The sequence below is a fragment of the Balearica regulorum genome, chromosome Z (assembly GCF_011004875.1).
Source record: "Balearica regulorum gibbericeps isolate bBalReg1 chromosome Z, bBalReg1.pri, whole genome shotgun sequence".
Classification (NCBI taxonomy): Eukaryota; Metazoa; Chordata; class Aves; order Gruiformes; family Gruidae; genus Balearica; species Balearica regulorum.
In genome coordinates, this window is record NC_046220.1 from 74,552,785 (window position 1) to 74,572,234 (window position 19,450).

Genomic DNA, 19,450 nt, shown 5'->3' on the forward strand with positions numbered 1-19,450 from the left:
GTAAGTTTGATTGAAATTGCAATGTTATTTAGCTTATATTTTGTTTAGTAATACTAAAAATAAAATGAAATAAAAATGAAATAAAAATTTAAACATGAATAAAAATTTTAAAATTTTAAAAATAATGAAAAAATTACAAAATAATAAAAAATTAAGAAAAGAAAATCTAAAGAAAAAGCTCATCAGAATTTTTAAAAGGTGAACAGAGTAAAAAAAAAAAAGAGAAACAAAAGGTAAATGAACATACAAGAAGCTGAGGAAGGGGAATGAGATGATATTTTAAGAAAAATATTTCACAACCTACAACACATCTACACCGTTTACTTGCACCAGCTGCTCTAGGGAGACCCATCTGACTTGTGATACAGCACTGTCCTTTCTGTAAAGTGTCTGGGTTTGTTTATATTTGGTGTACACTAAACCAACTCTATTCACTGTAGGGTATTTACTAACTTTGGCAACTCCCGGCTAATTTGAAAATCAAATTGTATGAAAGCCACCCATTTACATCCAGGGTTCAAAATACATCATTTCAATTCAAGGCCTAATGGATTTCCATAAGCCTACATCAAGCAAAGAGCTATCAGTTCTCTTTACAAAATGATGCAAATATGGGAATCTCAGCTTTGAGAATTGAAATATTTTTGTGCAGTTTTCTGCTGTATTAATTTCACCTGGGCTAGTACAACAAAGCAGCAGACTTCTTAGAAGGTCAGTACAGCAAGCTTAGAAATGTAGATTCAGAAATTTAACTACACATGAAGTTAAATGAAAAAATAAAGTTGACATTAAATTAAAATACCTGTGAAAATAACTGAAGTCTTGATTCAAACTGGAACAAGCTAGGAAAACTGAATCTAAGCCTTGGCTTTTGATATTTTTTCAACTTTTGTGGCCTCATTATTAAAAGAAAATAGTTATCTTTTTAGGAGAATAACAAAAATACCTGATATTTCATGCAAAGGAGGAGACCGGTTTTATTTTGATTTTGTTTCTATATCCACGATGCCTTCATGTACAGCCACTACAGTATGTAGTTCAGTAGTCTTCATGGTGCCAAGGGGTTTGCCATATCTACCAGGCATTTTTCTGCTTCTTCCAAAAGAGATGCGTGCTTGTCCTTGCTGGGGAGAAAATCCTTACCAACGGCAGAAATCCCACTGACCTTTTGTAGACTGGAAGCACACTGTGCAGTGACAGCCTTATCCCACTTGTGTCCCAGGGTGCAGGTCCTCTTCAATTGGCCATTTTGCCACCGTTTCTTCATACCTGCAACCGTGGAGATAATGCATTCAAATTGCTCAGGTTCAGTTTGTTCTCTACTATGAGGCAGGTTTCTTGGGTAAAATACAATAAGGTTGTATTTGGTCAAAGGTAGGAGATGTCCAGTTTCAGTGCTCATAGTTATAGTGATTGTAGGTAACAAATTCTAGGTGAAACTTAAAACCAGGGTTCACTCCTTGACATCAGAAAAACGTCAGACTCCTACTAGGAAACCGTTGGCCTTTTAAAGAAGTGAGATGCTGAGTGATTTTTTTCCCCTTTTTTTCTCTAATAAAACTAGATTTGGCTTTCTGCTTCTTTGTAATAAACATACCAATGATAACTCATGTCTCCTGCTTCCCCTGCATCTCAGATTTACCCCTCCTTCACCTAGCTAAAATGTTTTAGCATACTTAGAGCTGAGTCAACAATATTTTGTTATCTCACATCATGAAAAGTAGTAGGTGTTCAATTAAACTCAGATCTTTCCTGTGTTCTTTTCATAAAGCTCATACATGTAATTTGGGGGGCACATTATTAACCCAAGTGACCTATGTAGAATCAAGATACTTTTCCAAACCTTTGGCTTTAGGATAAACTGCCCACCCCTTCACAGTATGACAGCAGGTTACTCCTTGTTGGTAAAACCATTGTTGGTTTTTAGTTTAAAATCTCTTTTGGATACTGGTCTCAGAAAAAGCTGTGCTGCCTGCAGTTGTGCAGATCTATGACTCTCACTTTGGTCTGCACACTCAGTCTTGTGGCTGGGCTGTGAGATGGGGATTCAGAGCTCCTGACTTCCATTTCCTGTTCTTTGGTTAACATAAAACAGTGAGGCACGAGTCATTTAAAAAGACAAATAAAATGTTAGCAGTTTCATATACTGAGGAGGAGGGGTGATAAAGAGAAAATAGTAAAACCACATGTCCTTAACTGTCCTTAATCACAACTTAAACTATTACAATGAACTCATGTTAAAAATCCAATTGATAGTGCATTTTTCCCAAACTTCTGGTTCTTGGACACACCCTTGGGTTTTGTACTCAAATTTCAACTAGCTTTTGCTATACCTGAATATCACCAAGCTATTCTACTACATAAAACTTTTTTTGCCCATATATGGAATTTTCCAGAATCCAAAATACTTTTTTGGTAACCTTTTTTCCCTAACAAAAAACCTGTTATGGTTCATTTTAGTATGTCTTTCAGAATTTAAAGTCTGAGGGTGTGGTTTATTTCAGATTTTTTTTAATAATGGAATTCCAATTTCTGAAGAGCTTTTTCTCCCTATAGATATCACTGATATTTTTTCCCTGACAATAGTCTTTTCTGTGCCTGTAACAGCAGGCCATGGATATATTTACATAATACCCATACAGCAAACAGTTACATTTCATAATTTATGAAATTTTAAAAATAATTAGCATGAAAAATAATTAACCTATCAGACATCCTTCCTGATTCTCTTACCAGAAAAAGTAGTGATATGCATGTTATGGAGACCAAACTGTTCCTTCGTCTTCTCTGTGAGCAGAGTTCTCCACACCATGGCATGACGTGGCACATGGAGAAATTTCCTACATAACACGATTAGAAGCAAGAGATGCATTTCCGAGTCATTTGTTTGGTACAGTCCATAACCATCGATTTTCCCAATTCAATTTCTTGCTCCAAGTAATCTCCATCAGATTCCAAAGCACTGGAGATGATCTCCAAATACCAAAGGACAAAACATTCTTGCATTAAGTTCTCCTGCAAGTGCTCCATCAGACAATTTTTGGGAGAAATGGCAGACAACACAGGGAAAGCAGATGTTGCCTTCTAGGGTTTTGTTTCCTTTGACCATATTTTTCATTGCAGTTATGACTTAATTTCACACATTTCCAGTGAAAATTATTTTATTCACAAAGTATGTTCTCCGTTTCTCTATTTAGCCATGACTCAAATGTCCTGGTGATCTTTTCATTAACATCCCTTTTTAATGATGTTTCATGGACACAATCCAATAACATTGCTTCAAATAAAGACAGACATGAAAGCTGACGGAAACAGGGACATCTTAACTGTAAATTTTGTCAAACCACTTGTGACAAGTTATATAAAGGATTTTTTCTTTGTGTGCTTTTCCCTTGGAAGTATTTGGAATCTTACTATAAATAATACTAAACTGCTAAATTATTTCAGGGTTTTATAACTACAGCGACAGAGGACAGAAAACTCTCCATAGTTAGCAGTAGCTGCCAGAAGATGGATTCCTGAGGGACTCCATTGTTAGATGTTGATCAGAGGTAAAAGATATTCTGAGGGGAGATACAAAGTTTTATTTATTCATAGTTTACCTGGCAGAATGGGATGGGATGTCTTGGCAATAACATGGAACAGAAAAAAACCCAACTGATACCTGTCATTAAAACATCTGTTCCACACGGAGGGACCACAGCATCTCTTTTCAGTCTTCTCTTTTCCCAGACCAAGCAAACTTAACTTTTGAACCTGTCTCAGGGGGACATGCTTCCAGACTCTGGTTCTTCCCCTCTGAACTCTCCAGTTTGTCTGTGTTTCTCTCAGAACAATAATGCTCAAAGCAAACATAGCACTCCTGCAGAGCAGAGGGGACTATTCCTCAGTCCTGACATACAGCACTTCAGCTAATATAACAGCATCGTTTTGCTCACTCGCCTTCAGTTTATGGCTCTTCAGGACAGGCAGAATCTTTTCTGCAGCACTACTCTGCACTGTATTCTGCTTTTCTGTACACTTTCCTGAAGGGCAAAGCACTGGATGTTATTAAATTGATTGTTTGACTTCAAACTACCTCTCCAGTTTGTTACGATCATCAAAATTTTAAAGTATTTGTCAGCTGTCCTTCATCTTGACATGTTCACAGATTTTTAACATGTACTCTTTCTTCCTTCATAACATCTAATGACTTTTTGGACAAGAATCAAACACAGGATAGAATCAGCTTGATATATCCTTCTGGTTTAACACAGGCTGACTGATAGCTGCTAAGTATATTTTTTTCAAACATTTATGCCAGTTTCATCTAATAGCACAAGTGTGCAGTAAACTAATTCAGCCTATACTAATGCAGACTTTTTGGTTTCAATAAAGTGATTATTCTCATGGCTAGCTGCACATCTTATTGTTCTCATATCTGATGTCTCCCCACGTATTTGTAGCAATTCTGGCTCTGTCTCCACGTGAGTCTCCCACAGCTGAAAGCACCGCATCGTTCATCGTACGCAGCACATACTTACACAGCCTGTGCTGCTAGGCTCTGCACGTAAAGCTTTCCCTTCACAAAGACCACAGGGCCAATCACCCCTTTAAACAAGGGTACTGTTTAATGTTGGCACCAAGGGTAAACCACAAGAGAAGGAAAGATTGTAAAAAAGATATTGTCTACATACATGTTTATTTTATCTTCTAGATCACCTAAGCCCAATATGCCATGTTGGGTGCAGGTGCCATGGGATAAGAAATTTGTTACTGTGGCTCACCTGGAGCTGTTTTCTCCACAACACCAGAAATTATCACCCCCTCCAGCCTCTTGGCATTTCTTCACGTGGAGATGCTCCCTAGCCTGGTTCTGTCAAATGACCTAGTTTAGCAGAAACACCTTTTACACTCAAATCTTACTGACAGAATGAGGGTAAGTAGCAATTACACATGCAGTTGTCCTGGCATATCTGGAAGGGCAATAAGCTCTGGCAGCAGGACCCAGCCAGCCAGCCAGCTAGGAGCTGGAGACCCATCCCCAAAGCCCCTTCTTTCACATCAGCTACTGCCAGAATGAGTGTGACCTCAAGCCATTTTTTTGCGCCTTTTTTTTTTTTTTTTTTCTTCTGATTCATGGCAGTCCAATTGATTTCGGCAAGAACGGTTGTACACAAAAACCAGAACAGTCCCACTTCAGATACAAATTACATTGGGATCTTGCTCTGCTCTGGCCTACCTTGGACCAGCTTCTGACTGCCTCTGAAAGAACAAAGTTGGCCAAACTCATCTTCCTAAAAAGATCTGTCACGTATTAAAAAAGAATGGTGTAACAATTAAAGTTGAAGAAAAAAAAGAATTAAAACCTGATATTTTCTGTCCCTGTTTTCTTATGTGAAAACTGCCAGTAAAATTTAGGAGAAAATAAGTGTAAACCCACTTATTTCTTCAGAAAGATGTCTAATTCCTGCTAACATTTCCACAATTGCATATGTTTGCTCTTTCTGTTGGCTTTGGCAGCAAAAGACACAGAAGAGGTTGCATTTTTTTACAAATATAAGAAATATTTCTGTCCTTTTGACCTTAGCCTACAAGTACACATACAGGAGAATAAGTTAAACATTTTCAAGCGGTAATTTTTTTTGTGTGTGTGTGCATGTATGTCTTAAAATCACTTACTCATGCTGTCAACAAAAGCAAAATACACACCTAAAGGAAAGAACAAGTAGGGTCTTAGGAAATACATGGTAGACTGCACATAAAGAAGATGTCACTTCCTTGAGGTCTGTGTTGTCAGTGTGCAAATAGAAGCTGCACTTTGAAAAGGCCTCTCTGTCTTTGCAGAGAGGTTGAGGACACCTCCATTTCCTCCTCCTCTGCTTCCGGCAGCTTGAAAAAGTGATTTGTTCTGCACTGCTGAGTTCCTGCCTTCTAGCAGCAACTAGAACCTGTGAACCTCTGTCCATTTTATTTGTTGAGCTCTTACCCTTCTTAGTCAAATTAAATGACATTAACTGATGTATGAAATGGCCAGTTCCTCATTAAGAGTAAGATCTCCTCTATTGACCTGGTTTGGTGCATAACATTTTACTGACCACTGCAGTCCCACTCTTGCTCTGTGCTATTTTTATTACTCTGCCATGTCTTCCTCCATCCACTCATCTCTTCCTGGAGCCTTTGTCCTCTCTCAGTACTCTCATTTGTTTCCATTCCAATGATGTGATGACAAATGTGTATTCTACCAAGTCCATACATTCATTTTTTATCACATTTATGCTTTAATAAACTGGAAATGACAGAATTCCCAAAGCACATATTTTTATATAATTACATATTTTAAGTATTTTAAAAATCAACTCAGTGGAACAAGATCTGTCAGTACTATTAAAAGTGATTTTTTTTTCCCAGGCTTTCCCCATGTTTTACTCATTAATTAACATACAAGAGAAAAGGCATACAGAGATTTCAGTGCTAATGCCAGGTCTAAGGAGTTCCAGCCTCCCATCTCTGCAGCTTGCTGCTGTCCTTTCACATCTCTTTCTCTGCCATGTCAACACAACTGCTAACCATATCAATGAACTGATCTGGCTTAAAAAATAATCCAAATTTTCCCTTAGAATATTCTTAAAGATTAATCAGTTCCTGGGCTGATATTACTATGTAAACTGATACTGCCTGTAGTGCTGAACACACAACCACAGCACTGATGTCTGGTTTCTTTATGTCATGAGACTTCTGTTCCATTTGTATGGAAATACATGTGAGAGCAGCACATCAGAACAGTTTGTGTCTTGAGATTACACGTAACAGCAGTTTGGCTCTTTGGCTGATGATGAATCTGGGATGTCTGACCCAGCTCTGTTTTTGAGGGACACTGTGACAATATTTCTCACATTTCTTTTACAAGCAATATGGGTATTTATTGTAGAGTTACTGAATCTCGAGCAGAAATTATCTTTGCTCTGCAAAGCTTTTTAGGTCCTCTGGACAGAATTGCTATGGTGTTGGTAAGGTACAGCAGACCTTTGTGTTTCAGCACTTGCTACTTATCTCAAACTATGATATGGTTCTTTGATGGAGACAAATGCAGATGAGTAACAAGGTGGCCATTGTCCTGTGCACACCAGCGGTGACCATCCAAGGCGGAACTGAGCCCAGGAAAGAGTCCAGGGTATTTACGTTAGTAAAATCCCAGGGGCAAATTCTGCAGATGTTGTTCTAAGACATGGAAATGAAAACAAAAGTGAAAATCACAGCATCAGTTTGATCCAAACCAAGATGATTTATCCTTCTAATTTAGTTCAGTTAGCATAAACAGTCTGTTCTATGCCCAGATATTATCTATACCCAGATATTATCTATAAATATAGGTATTTGTTGCCTAAAGAAAGTGAATCTTTTCCAATGTAGCCTAGGCAGAAGAGGAAGGTGCATTTTGTAGAGTCAAGGGTACTTTATAAGGTTACACTTCTAAAGAGAATGCAATACTTGCTTTCTCAATATTTGTCTCATCTGTGAAAGTACTTGGAAAACAGAGGAAGTGTGGGGATACTTTGTTTAAATTGAAAAAATACGAAAACATAGTTCCTTTTATAAATACAAGTCATCTTGAAGGTTTTGTTGTCAACTTATGATCAGTATATCCTTCCATAGGCTCCAGTGGAACCATGCATGTGCTGTAAAAGACTAACGACTGATGTAAATAACATTTGCTGTGTATAAAGCTGCATTTTGCCAATGTTGCATGTTGTCTGGGGTGGCAGGCAGCAGACAAGAAGTGTTATTCCTCCTTGAACAGCCAGGACAAGAAGTTTAGTCTTTACTATTTATGGAAGAGAAAGGAAAGATAACTTTCAGTCTGTGAAAATCCAGCACTTCCAAGGAATAACCTTGTAGAGTTCAAATCAATTCAGTGGAGTCTGGCAAGCTGGCCTCTCATTTCTGTGGAGATACAATTTGTTTATTGGAGGCACCTGCTTCCCATTGTTCAGGATATTGGTCCCTTTTTTTACAGAATGACAACGTGAGTCCTGTTGTGCATTGCATTTTGCTGTCGTTTAGGGATTTTTAGAGGAAAAGATAAAACAGACATAATTTTTTACCTAGAAATAGGAACTAGACAAGATTTCATCCAAAGTATAATGCAATAATTCCTCATAATTCATCATTACTCTCAAAGTTTCAGGCATAGGTTTAGTCTGTGAACCCATAAACAAGAAGGTTTTTTGCAAAGACTTTCAAAGGAAAAATCTAAATTTTTCAGGTGATTATTTGTAATTTTCATCTTGCTGCAAAAAGGTGGAACTCCATTGTTTTATGCTTTTTGGGAGTTCTGTTCCTTTTTTCTTGAAGTTCAGCTGATGACAAAACACTTGATCAGGCATAGCTTTCCAATGGCAGTACCACATTAAATATTTTCAAGACATAAAGCATATCAAAATCTTGAACTTTGTTGGTGGTTGAATTAATGCTTGGATTACATTTAGAGTTTTACAAGTAATTCCCATATAAATAAAGAAAAAACTTAAACTTGATTGACTAACACCTGGGACTGGCTCAAAATTAAGATCTCTGTTTTACAGCCTCTGGTAACTGTTTTCAACACCACTGCAAAACAACTTTCACAGTAGAGCACTGCATTACTCATGGATTTGCAATAAACTCAAAAGAGCACTGGCTCTTGTTTGTATGTGGTACAGAAATGACACCTGCACCACATCAATAACTCTGCTATACGATCAGTGCACATTTTCATTTGTGGATTTATGAGAAATGCCATACTCCATTGCCCTTGAGGCCTAACCCTCTTATTTCCACTTGTGGCTTGGATTGTGCTCAGCCTGATCAGTCATTTCAAATTTCCTCTTTTGTCTTTCAGGGAAGCTCACAACCGTTGCACACCTTCTGAGTGTTTGTCCACGTTGTCTGGCTCTGTGTTTGGCACTGGTTCAATGCCGTGCAAGCTCTTCCATAGCACAACACACACCCAACACATACCACACACACAAATTTTTTGCCAAATTTTATGGTGAGAACGGAATGACTTGCATTTGAATGGGTGTTCTTGGCTTTTATTGGCAGCTAATTACCTTCAAAGTCGATGCTGGCAACTGATGATCAGCTGGTTCTTTTTAATAAGGCCATGTTAACAAATGAGGCTAAGATTTCTGGTTGGCCTTTGAACTTTTACACCTCTACTTGTTCTGATGCTTGCTGCCAGTATAATTTTAGAGGCTACAGTTTGCAGATGCTGGATTGAGTTCAACAGATACACATTTATTAATAATAAGATGACCAAGTTCTCCCTAGCACAACTTTATAATTAAAATACCATGCAAATATGGGTTACTTTCTTGTTGTAAGTGAAAACCATTTAAAAAATTGGTCCAAACTAAATATTGCCCAAACTGAATGTAAAATGTAAGGATCAGTTCCTGTTTCCCAGGGTGTTTTCTTTCTGTGAAGCACGTGAAGTGCTTCGGGAAATCTGTGATAGGACACAGATAGGAATCACTGTGCCCAGCTGTCCCTGGAGAATTGCCAGCACCGTGGTATCTCAGGAGGAGGCAGAAGAATCAGTCCAGCTTTCCCCTGGACTATACAAAGAAAACAAAATGAGGCATCCCAGTTTTATTTCTAGTACCCTCATCCAGCAGCCTGGAGCAGCCGAGGGCTCTCAAAGTCCTGGCCCAAAGGAAGTGTATTCATCCCTGTGGTGCTGTGTATGTGCCATTGGGTCACTGGTTGGGTACGGGGTTGGGATAAAGCTCAGCTGCTGGGGATGGACAGTGCAGGTACAAAGTGATAAGCAAGTTGCAAGGGGATGGTGTGCACGTGGGGGAGATGAAATCTTGGATTTATGCTGTTAACCTTTTGCTGCTTGTAGGACTGCTTGTCGGAACATTGTCTTTCTAACCTTGTAATTCACAAACACATTTTCATGTGCCTGTCCTTCACACACAGGCTCCCCCCCGGCCATGCTAACTGAAGGGCCGAAGTCAAAAAGAAGTTGCCAGAGTGTTGTATAGGTGTAAGGCAATGAGTATTTCCTTAATCGCTTGTGGAATGGCCAAGCTTTTCCAGCTGAAGTTAGAATAAGAGCAACAACAAAAAAATGCCATGGTAGACACACGTCTGAAAACTTGAACCAAAACTGTTAGTGTTCAACTAAAATGATAAGCAGCTGGAAACAGTTTACATATAACGGCTGTATGTAATGCCATTATATAAAGGGAAATATCAAGCAGGCTAGAGTAGGTAGAGCTAACAACACTGTAATGGCTAAAATACCTTATTGCTGTGTTTGTTGAAAACTATGGACACTTTCCATAGTCATGTCTATTTTAGCTTTCTTTCATTTTAGAAAATAAAAGCATAGGTGTGGCAAAGTTACTGTTGCAGCTGCCGACATGCCTTGACTGAAGAAGTACAGGTAATTAGTTTTTCATTAATATTAGTCATGGGGGGGGGGGGGGGGGAGAAAAATGTGCTTTGTCATAATCCCTAAAGCAGCTACTTTGATTTGAAAGTGGTAGGACTACTGAAGAGAAATTAACTTCCAGTAGGAATATCATCTTTCGCACACTGTTCTTATTTTGAAACACTTCAAAAGATGATTTTGCCTGTCCCTCATAGAACTTGCAGTGTTTCTTCCTGCAGTTATCAGAGGATAACCTTCCCGAGATGGGTAAAGAGTTATTAGAAACTGAAAAATTCTGTATACAATTTGTGACAATTTTAGTGGCATCATATAAATGAAAAACTATTTCTCCGTATTTTAAAATTAACATGAATCTGAATGAGGCCTATATTTCCTTGGCAACGTATCATATATTTAGACACATTCATTACTAAGGTGGACAGTTTATTGTTCACACAGACTAGGGGATTAATTGGAAAAGAAACATGGAATGTAATTCCAACATGCTATCTTGATGGACTGCTACTGTAAAATAAGGTTATTCTCACAACTTCACAAGAAAATCTATCGGCTATCTTCAGATTTTTCTTACACAAAATATGTCGGAGCTGATTTATCCCTGCTATAATACCAGGTGGACGGCCCTGAAAAGGAAGGGGAGAAGAAATGAGGTGACTGAGAGTGTATCAGGGAACAGCTAATGAAATATCTCTAGCTTAAGGTCGCTAATGTTGCTCCTGCATGCAGTGAAGGGCAGTGCTTCAGGGAGTGTCCAAACTCTTCTGATGGAAATGAAGATATGGATCCAGTTCCTTTGCTATAACCATATGGGGTACAGAAATAAGACTGTTACAAGACACACTTGCTGACTGTGATTTATACCTATCAGTCCCAAGGTATTAATTTTGGCCCTCCTGAAGCCAATCTAACTCAAACCAGTTGTCAGTAATCTAATTTTGATAAAGTGGGGTATGTCTCTAGCATGTGTATGAGTCATAATTCTTCCTATGCCAGACTGGGGCCTTCTGAGACAATTCTGAGAGCAGGATTTTTCTGTAAGCCATGGCAGCTCTCCTGAATTTTGCCTTGAATGTTGCGTCTCTGCAAAGATTTCCTGTTTTGTTGTCTTTCACTGTATTACCTCACATTCAGTATTGCCGTGTAGATGAGAGGAAACACAGCAAGTGATGATTGGGTTACATTGAGTGATCAGGTCGGGTTTTAGCCCCATAATTTGAATGCTCTAGAAGAGTACGTGCTTTTGAAATACTCCTTGGGAGCATGAGCAGAATCTGCAACTAACTGGTGGGGGGTCAGTCTTTTTCATCCTAGCATTTGCTTTCACATAACTGAACAGCACATCTCTCACGGGGCTGCATCTCAGCTCACCTTTCAGTAAATGTGGGAAAGGATTGGTACGTGCAGCACTGTGTGACTATTGAGGACCATCAAGCCACGATTTTAGCAGTGGTAGTGAAGATAAACAGTGTAGTGGAGGATTGATCTTGGGATCACCCTAGACCTCTGGGACATCACAGTTTGCCTTCGTAAGTTCTGTTCTCCCCATTTGCAAAATAAAAGTGACATCCACCCGCCCACCTTTACCTTACTTTGTGCTGTGAAGTGGAAGCTGTTAAGCTAGCAACAGTAATGAGTTCTGCAAAGTGTTACTACTGTATGTATTGTATGCATACTCATGGTTTCTCTTTGTAGTTTTGTCATTTTGTAGTTATTTTATACATATCTACACAGCGGTTGCTCTCAATTAAAAGAAGATCAAGTATGTCACCTTTCCATTTATTTTTTTAGCATCAGTTCTGTTCATCTTAAGTTTTCATGCTGCAATATTTTCACCTAAAAGTTGTACTGCATTTTTACATAACATGAGTTTTTACATAACATAACAAAGGTAAGACCAAAAAAAAACGCAAAAAGAGATACTCAGATACATCATGTCGCAATAAGAATCCCTTAGGTGTGTTCCAGCAGAATATAGATTCCTTGAAATAAAAAGAGAATAGATTTCTTGAAAAGTAAGGGACAAACTTGGAAGTCTGAATGTATATTTGCAGTACAGATGATATTAAAATATTTCATCTTTTCAACCTCTAGGGGGGACTATGTTTTCAGCGAACCTTTCTGCAAACAATTGTCTTAATCTGCGGCAGGCTGTGCAGACTGCTGCTAATGCTAGCTGGAGTGAGTCAAGTGATTCTTGATTTGTGTGTAAGTAATTTCTGGGGGGAAAATAGTCTGTGTCTGAAATGACCTTAGTCCTAAAAGGCCAGCCTGAAATCTCTGGTCCTGCTGCAGTCTGCACACATTCTGCCTGCTACTAATTCACAACTGCAGAATTTGTTCCTATTAAAAAGCATTTATGTAGCTGAAAAAAATAACGTCTGTGGAGAAATGTTGGATTTATAGCTATGGAAAATACTGTAAGTGAACTAATGGTGAAGTGGATTAAGTGACATTTTGAATTGGGATTAACAAGTAAATTCTCTTGCATAACTTTCTGGCTCAGAAAGATAAATCAATGACAGGCTGGGATTCTTCTTTACAAAACTGCTTAGGGTGAAGGGGAGCAACGGAAATGTCCATGACACTTCGGGCCCGCAGAGACACTGTGTAAGGCTGAATGCAATTGCTCAAGTGAGTAAGGACCACATACTGTGGGCCAAATCTTTTTCTGAAAGCATCAACATTGGTCTTGATGCTACTACTGCTACACAGTGCTGGCTAGATGCCTTTTGTTTCTTTTTCCCTTCATGTTGGCCCTGCTTTTCCCATTCTTACTCATTCCCAGCAGTACTTTACCTCACAAGGAGCAGCCAGTGTGAAGGGATGGCAGCCCTGTGATTTATGGGCTCGCTATCTCTTCCGTGGTATTTACACAGCTTACACTCAAATAAGACAGCTAGGAGAGTATGCAGCTCACACATAAAATGAAAAAGATATTCTGGTGGGGGAAAGAGGGAATCAAGAGAGATCCATCCAGATTTCGGTGTTGTAAACACATCTGTAGGGTCACCATAAAGCAGTGACTACAAAGGTCAGCATTTCAAAATGTGTCTTAAGAAAATGTTTTTGCAAGCTTTGTGGTGAAGATGGCTGGCGTGTTGTATATTGTAACATTCTGCTTAATCTCCGCTATGTTATACGGAGTCATTTACAACAAAAAATGCCTGACATAACTTGCAGTACAGGAACACACAAAACCAGCTTCACCAGGGTGGATGTTTATGTAATCTTCAAGAACACTCTGAAGTTCAATTCAGTAATCAAATAAAACTACGTGAGAGGCACATTTTTCAGAGAAACTACCCATCTTTGAATTTCTGAGCTTTATTTTACTGAGCCCTGTTAGATAAATGATCCAGAAATTTTTTTTTGACGATTTCTGTGCATCATATTATCTGTTTTCATTCCACTTCTCAGTTGTCATTGCACAAGTGCTGCCAGCTTTCTCTTCTTTTTAACTGAGGCATCTTAAAGGTGAGCAGATGGTCACCCCAGGACCACAGGTTTCCCATTCATAGACTGAACAGTGAAGGCGGCAACAAAAGTAAGTTTGCACAGACTGCCCTGACAACGACCTCTGTGCTGAACTAAACAAACCCCTTCTGTAAAGCCAGGAGCAGCTCACTCACCTTTCAAATGCAAACCTGGTACCCTCTGAGTAACCACAAAACACCAAACTCCGCAGCCCTGCTCTGGGTTTGGGGATGCATGTTGTTACCAGGCACAGAAAACTCCATAGAGAGCCATCCTTTAGGATTTTGCTGTCAAAACCCATCAGGTATTCCAAAGCCTCTTTCACAACACATTTTGCACATTTTGCATTGACTTTATTCCAGAACAGGAGCGTACATTTTAAATGGACACTAACAAAATCTTAAGCGTAGCAGCTTTACCACCAGTAAGTAGAGCTGAACAGGGATGCATTTCACATGCTCTGACTAGGCAGTGTTGTCAAGACAATTAAAAAAGTTATTTTTCTTTTTTTCCCAAGAAAATAATCTCAGAACAAGATTTATCTCTGTCACTGGGGAAACCTCTGCTGCTCGGGGCATGAAATTGTGTCTCTAAGACACAGTGGCTGGGAAGCGACAGAAAACTGCATCTGGGCCCTCTTTGGCATAGGATCTCAGAAAGACCCCAGTGTGGTACAAGGCGGGGTCAGGGATCCAGTGCCCGCTTCCCCAAAGGTTTGGGGACCCTCAGGTCCCTCAGCATGGGCACCTTTCTGAGTGAGGAGATGGGAGCCGAGCAGCCCTGCTTACACCCTGCTGCAAAGCCCTTCAGGGTGCTGCCTGCATCCCCCAGTGCTGATGGTGCAACGTTCCCTTCCCCAAATCCCCCAGCTCTGCCGAGCACCGACCCCTGACCACTCGGGGTGGGGGATGGGATGGGGGGGCTCAAATGCTTCCCTTATGCAACAAAGTGCAGCTTAACCGGGCTGAAGCAACCCAAAAAAGTATTTAAAAAGAAACTGCAATGGGATCCTTCACTCCCCGTGCCTGACTGCAGGGCCTCGCTTGGCAGGGAAGGCAGCAGCCGAGCAGGACGGTACATGAACATCCATAAGTTATATACGTGATAACGACACACACACACGCCCCCCCCCGCCCCCGCCTCGCGGTTTCGGCGGTCTCCCCGCTCCCAGCTCGCCCGCAGCCCCGGCCACGGGAGAGGTGTGCGGGCGCGGGGGGGCCGCCGGAGGGGGCGGGCGGGGCGGGCGGGAGCGCCCGGACCGGCTCCTCCCTGCGCACAAAGCCGGCCGCGCCGCTCCCGGCGTGCGGAGTGCCGCCGCCGCTCCCGCGCTACTTAAGCGGGGAGGGCGCAGCCCGGCAGCCCCGCGGGGGGATCCGGCGGGGGGGGGCGGGCGGGGGGGGAAAAGGCAAAAAATAATTAATAGTAATAATTATCTATAAGAAAATAAGAAAAGCAGAGCGGAGATGCTCCGTCCGTAACCCGCAGGCTGGGACAGGTTGTGAATTCGCCAAACACCTGAGAAATAAAGCACGACCGAACAATTTCGAGGCGGGCGGGAAAGGGGGGCGAAAAGTTTGCCGGAGCTCAGGCATCTCGGGGGGGGGGGGGGGGCGGGCGCGATGCCGCCCTGGCTGCTCGGCAGCCTCTGCTGCGTGCTGGCGGCGCGGGCGGCGCTGGGCAGCGGCCCCACGGGCGCGGAGGCGGCGGAGGAGGAGAAGCTGATCCGGGTGCTGGTGCTGCTGCCGCAAGACGACGCCTACCTCTTCTCGCTGGGGCGGGTGCGGCCGGCCATCGAGTACGCGGTGCGGAACCTGCGGGAGAGCGGCGCCGGCTTGCCGCCCGGCTACGCCTTCCAGCTCACCTACGAGGACTCGGCGTGCGGCAACCGCGCCCTCTTCAGCCTGGTGGACATGGTGGCCCTGCAGCGCCGCCGCCCCGACCTGCTCCTGGGGCCCGTCTGCGAGTACGCGGCGGCGCCGGTGGCGCGGCTGGCGGCGCACTGGGACGTCCCCATGCTGTCGGCGGGGGCGCTGGCCGCCGGCTTCGGCGCCAAGGGGGGCGAGTACTCGCACCTCACCCGCGTCGCCCCCGCGTACGCCAAGATGGGCGAGATGCTGCTGGCCCTCTTCCGCCACCACCAGTGGAGCCGGGCCACGCTGCTCTATAGCGACAGCAACCCCGAGCGCAGCTGCTACTTCGCCATGGAGGGCGTCCATGTGGTCTTCCAGGAGGAGGCCTTCCACATGGCCGTGCACAGCTTCGACGAGAGCAGCCGACACCTCGACCTTGACGACGTCGTCCGCGCCCTCCAGACCGGCGAGAGGGGTGAGTGGCGGTGAGGCGCCTGGCTTGGCTCCTCTATGACATTTGGTGGCGGCTGGGGTCATGGTCGGGGTGGTGGGAGCACTGAGAAAGGAAGGTCCTGTGGGACGGGGGAGTCATATCCCATCCCTACCTGTGGGGAAACACCAGTGCTGTGCTGGTATCCCCGGGGCAGACATACCCCGATTAGATGGGGACCGGATGCCCCGAGCGAAAGCTGTGCCCACAGAAGTTCATTAGAGTTTTGCCCTCTGTGGTGGGGAGGGGGGCTCGCCCTCGCGGACAACGCTAGGAGGGTTTTGCGGCATAGTAAGAAATCAACTTTTTGCTGGTGGTCTGGGTTACCCAAAATCACCTGCATCTGCGTAGCAGCAAATTGGTTGCTTATTCTCTGAGATTTTTGAAGTGACTCTCTGTAAGTTCAAAGTCTAAGCAAAGATGTTTTATTCTCACCCTGCTGTGTCTTGCCGCTGGGATCCTTTTCCCTGCCCCTGCTGTTGGAAGCCCTGTTGAGTGCTTCATAAATAACAAATGCATTTAGGGGAAGCGGTCATTTCAGGGGATGTGTGGATGCGAAACCCATGTGTGTGCAGTAATATTGCCACCAACTGTTAGCAAAACATCGTGGAGATAAATGGCTTGTAAAACATCTTGGAAAGTCACCCCTGGGCTGGATGAAATGGCTTTGCATCATGAAGTAGTAAAATGCTCAGTGCTTTGGGAGGTGTGATTTTGTAGTTTGATGCATTTTAAAGTGAGGTCTTGCTGAGCAATGAGTGGATACGTGGGCTATCAAAAAGGCATTTTCTGTTAGAGGCTTTTACCAGCTGTTGGCTTTCCTAGTAAGTTACTGCAAAAAAAGAAAAGGTGTATTTCAGGAATGGACTGCAGGATCAAGTGAAAGAAAGTCCTTAGCTGTTTTTCCAAAAGAGGCGTGGATGTACAAAGTGCTTTGTAAAATTTTTACATCCCTGGTTGTAGAATGTTAAAATAGCATCAAAATTGGACCGATAAAGATCATGCTGTGCATGACTGGCACAACTGTTGTTATGGTGCTGCAGGCTGCGGACGGAGCAGCTGTGCACTGCTGATGTCGGTAACGCTGCTGTGAAATCTTTAACGTGCACAGGAGCATGTGAGATAACTGAGATCTAATAGTATATAGCTCTTTAATTCTCTCTTCACTGAAGCAGGTGCTTAAAATAGAGCTTTCCTTCCTAGTAAGTACCATTCGGGGAAGTGTACTGAAAGGAGAGAAAGAAATGTGTAAGTGCTAGAGGAAACCACTATGTGGGGAAAGATGCTTTTCATTTTTAGTCAGCCTAACTTTTGTGCGTGTGTTTGGCTTTCCTGATGCTAAAAGCATAACAGCATGCTTACGGCAGGAAAAGACCAGCGTTCGCCCTTAGCCAAAGGGAGCTGTGGCTGTGCTGTGGGAACGTGACTGATGTCTAAAGGCAAACCCCGCTCTTCAGACCGTGCTGACAGAGGCTTGCTTTCAGCCTGTGTTTAAATGCTTTGCTGAGCTGAGACCTTTGGTCTTGCATCATTCTGTAACTTGCAAATGACTGAACAAAAGCAGCCCTCTGTCTTCTTTCCCCTCCTTGTGCCCCGTGGGGTTCCTTCTCTCCATCTCACCTCTTCATTTGTCCCGTGGCTCATGCCGCTACTGCAAAAGGGGCCCTTCAGCTTCCACTTGTGCCTTTCCAACTTCAAAGACGCACTGCAGGACTCGCCTGGTGCATTCCTCTGAGCCTGAGGGATGGTCCCACCATTCATGGCATCTTTTTGGCTGTCCCAGTATTTTAAAAGTCTTATATCATGTGAAGGATGCACCATCTTAGCTGACTAGATAAGGTCTTCATTTCTCCTGGGGACTCCTTGGAGGTGACCCCAGTGATGGAGGCAGCAGGGCACTGTCCAAACCACTTTCTAGAAACGTTTTTGGTTGGTTGGTTTTCTCTCCAGTTTTTTAAGGACTCCTGTGTTGCACCTACTGTGACACCGTCCTGTGCTCTGACACTGCACCTTCTCTGTGTCCAGAGATTGCTGCTGGTGGTGGTCCCACCTGAGCAGTGGAGCTTCCTTGTGCCGCCCAGAGTGGGAGTGGGCTTTCAAACCAATACGGGATACCTACTTGAAACTCTCCCAGGGCTGACAAAGAAGCTGCCCCGTCAGCTGGCCCGTGGGGACCCGGGGCAGAGGCTGACCACCTGGGTTAGATTGCCACTGGCCAGGGGTTTGCACTGAGCTGTCGGGGGTCCGGGGGGCAGGGGCACACTCAGCCGTGCACCCATGTTTGACAGCAGTTGCCTGTTCAGTCCCTGGAGCCCTTCAAAAGACTCGAGTCCCAGAGCCACAACAAAATCATGATGAAAAATGTGATGATAAAAGTTAACTAGTCTTTAATGAATTTCATTAGTATTTCAAGCTCCCGTGTAGGCTCAGTTGGCCATGCTGCAGACTTGATGCTGTAGGCTCAGGTTTACCGTAATGGTCATAAACCCAGGACTGTGCTTAAATACATTTTGCGTAAGCATGTATAGTCCAAGGGATGCACCTGGCAAACGGAGCACTTACTCCTTTAGCTGGAATTAAAGTATTTGCAGGATAAGTCAATAATCGTCGTCAATAAATTCAGAATATTAGTATTAGAATTACTGTGGTCTGCATGTATTATACTGGAGGGGGTACATTTTGTATGTCTTTGCAAGTACATGTTTGTATGTACACAACAGTAAGGTACAGATTCAGATTAAATTCTCAAAATTTACGTTTTTGGAAGATTGGAAGAGACATGCCAATAGTTAATTTGCTTCAGAATCTTAAAATATGTAATCTTTGCTCTCCTGCTGGGTTAAACACCACATCCAAATAGTTAATATTACTTCCCTTACATTCCTTTTGAGGCTTACAAAATATGGTTTAATGTATTTTAACATAGGGTTTTTTCCCCCCACTCTTTCTTTTGCTCAAGGTCTTTTACTGGTGTTGTGGGAATCTCTTTGATTCCATCTACAGATTATTATTTTATGATAGATGTGAATTATAAAGGCAAAGTCAAGGGAGAATTGGGAGGGCAGCAAGGAAACATTTCAAAAGGAAATCTCTCACCTATACTGAACTTAGGAATAGTGAGACAAATTAATTCCTGATGTGCATCTGGAAAAGATTTGATACAAATTTTATTGTAAGAAAATTTTTTTCTTCTTCTTCTTTTCCTTCATGCTA

General features: G+C 42.5%; 1 protein-coding gene across 2 annotated transcripts in view; it reads left to right on the plus strand.

Moving 5' to 3' along the window:
* The first annotated feature begins 15,487 nt into the window (after nucleotides 1-15,487).
* NPR3 (natriuretic peptide receptor 3) overlaps nucleotides 15,488-19,450 on the plus strand; it is a 40,461-nt gene continuing 36,498 nt past the window's right edge. The window contains exon 1 of one of the 2 annotated variants that reach the window (XM_075740824.1): nucleotides 15,488-16,222. In XM_075740824.1, coding sequence (XP_075596939.1) covers nucleotides 15,517-16,222 — 706 coding nt within the window. In that variant the 5' untranslated portion in view covers nucleotides 15,488-15,516. The remainder of the gene's footprint in view (nucleotides 16,223-19,450) is intronic. The other variant, XM_075740825.1, reaches the window with a different exon arrangement.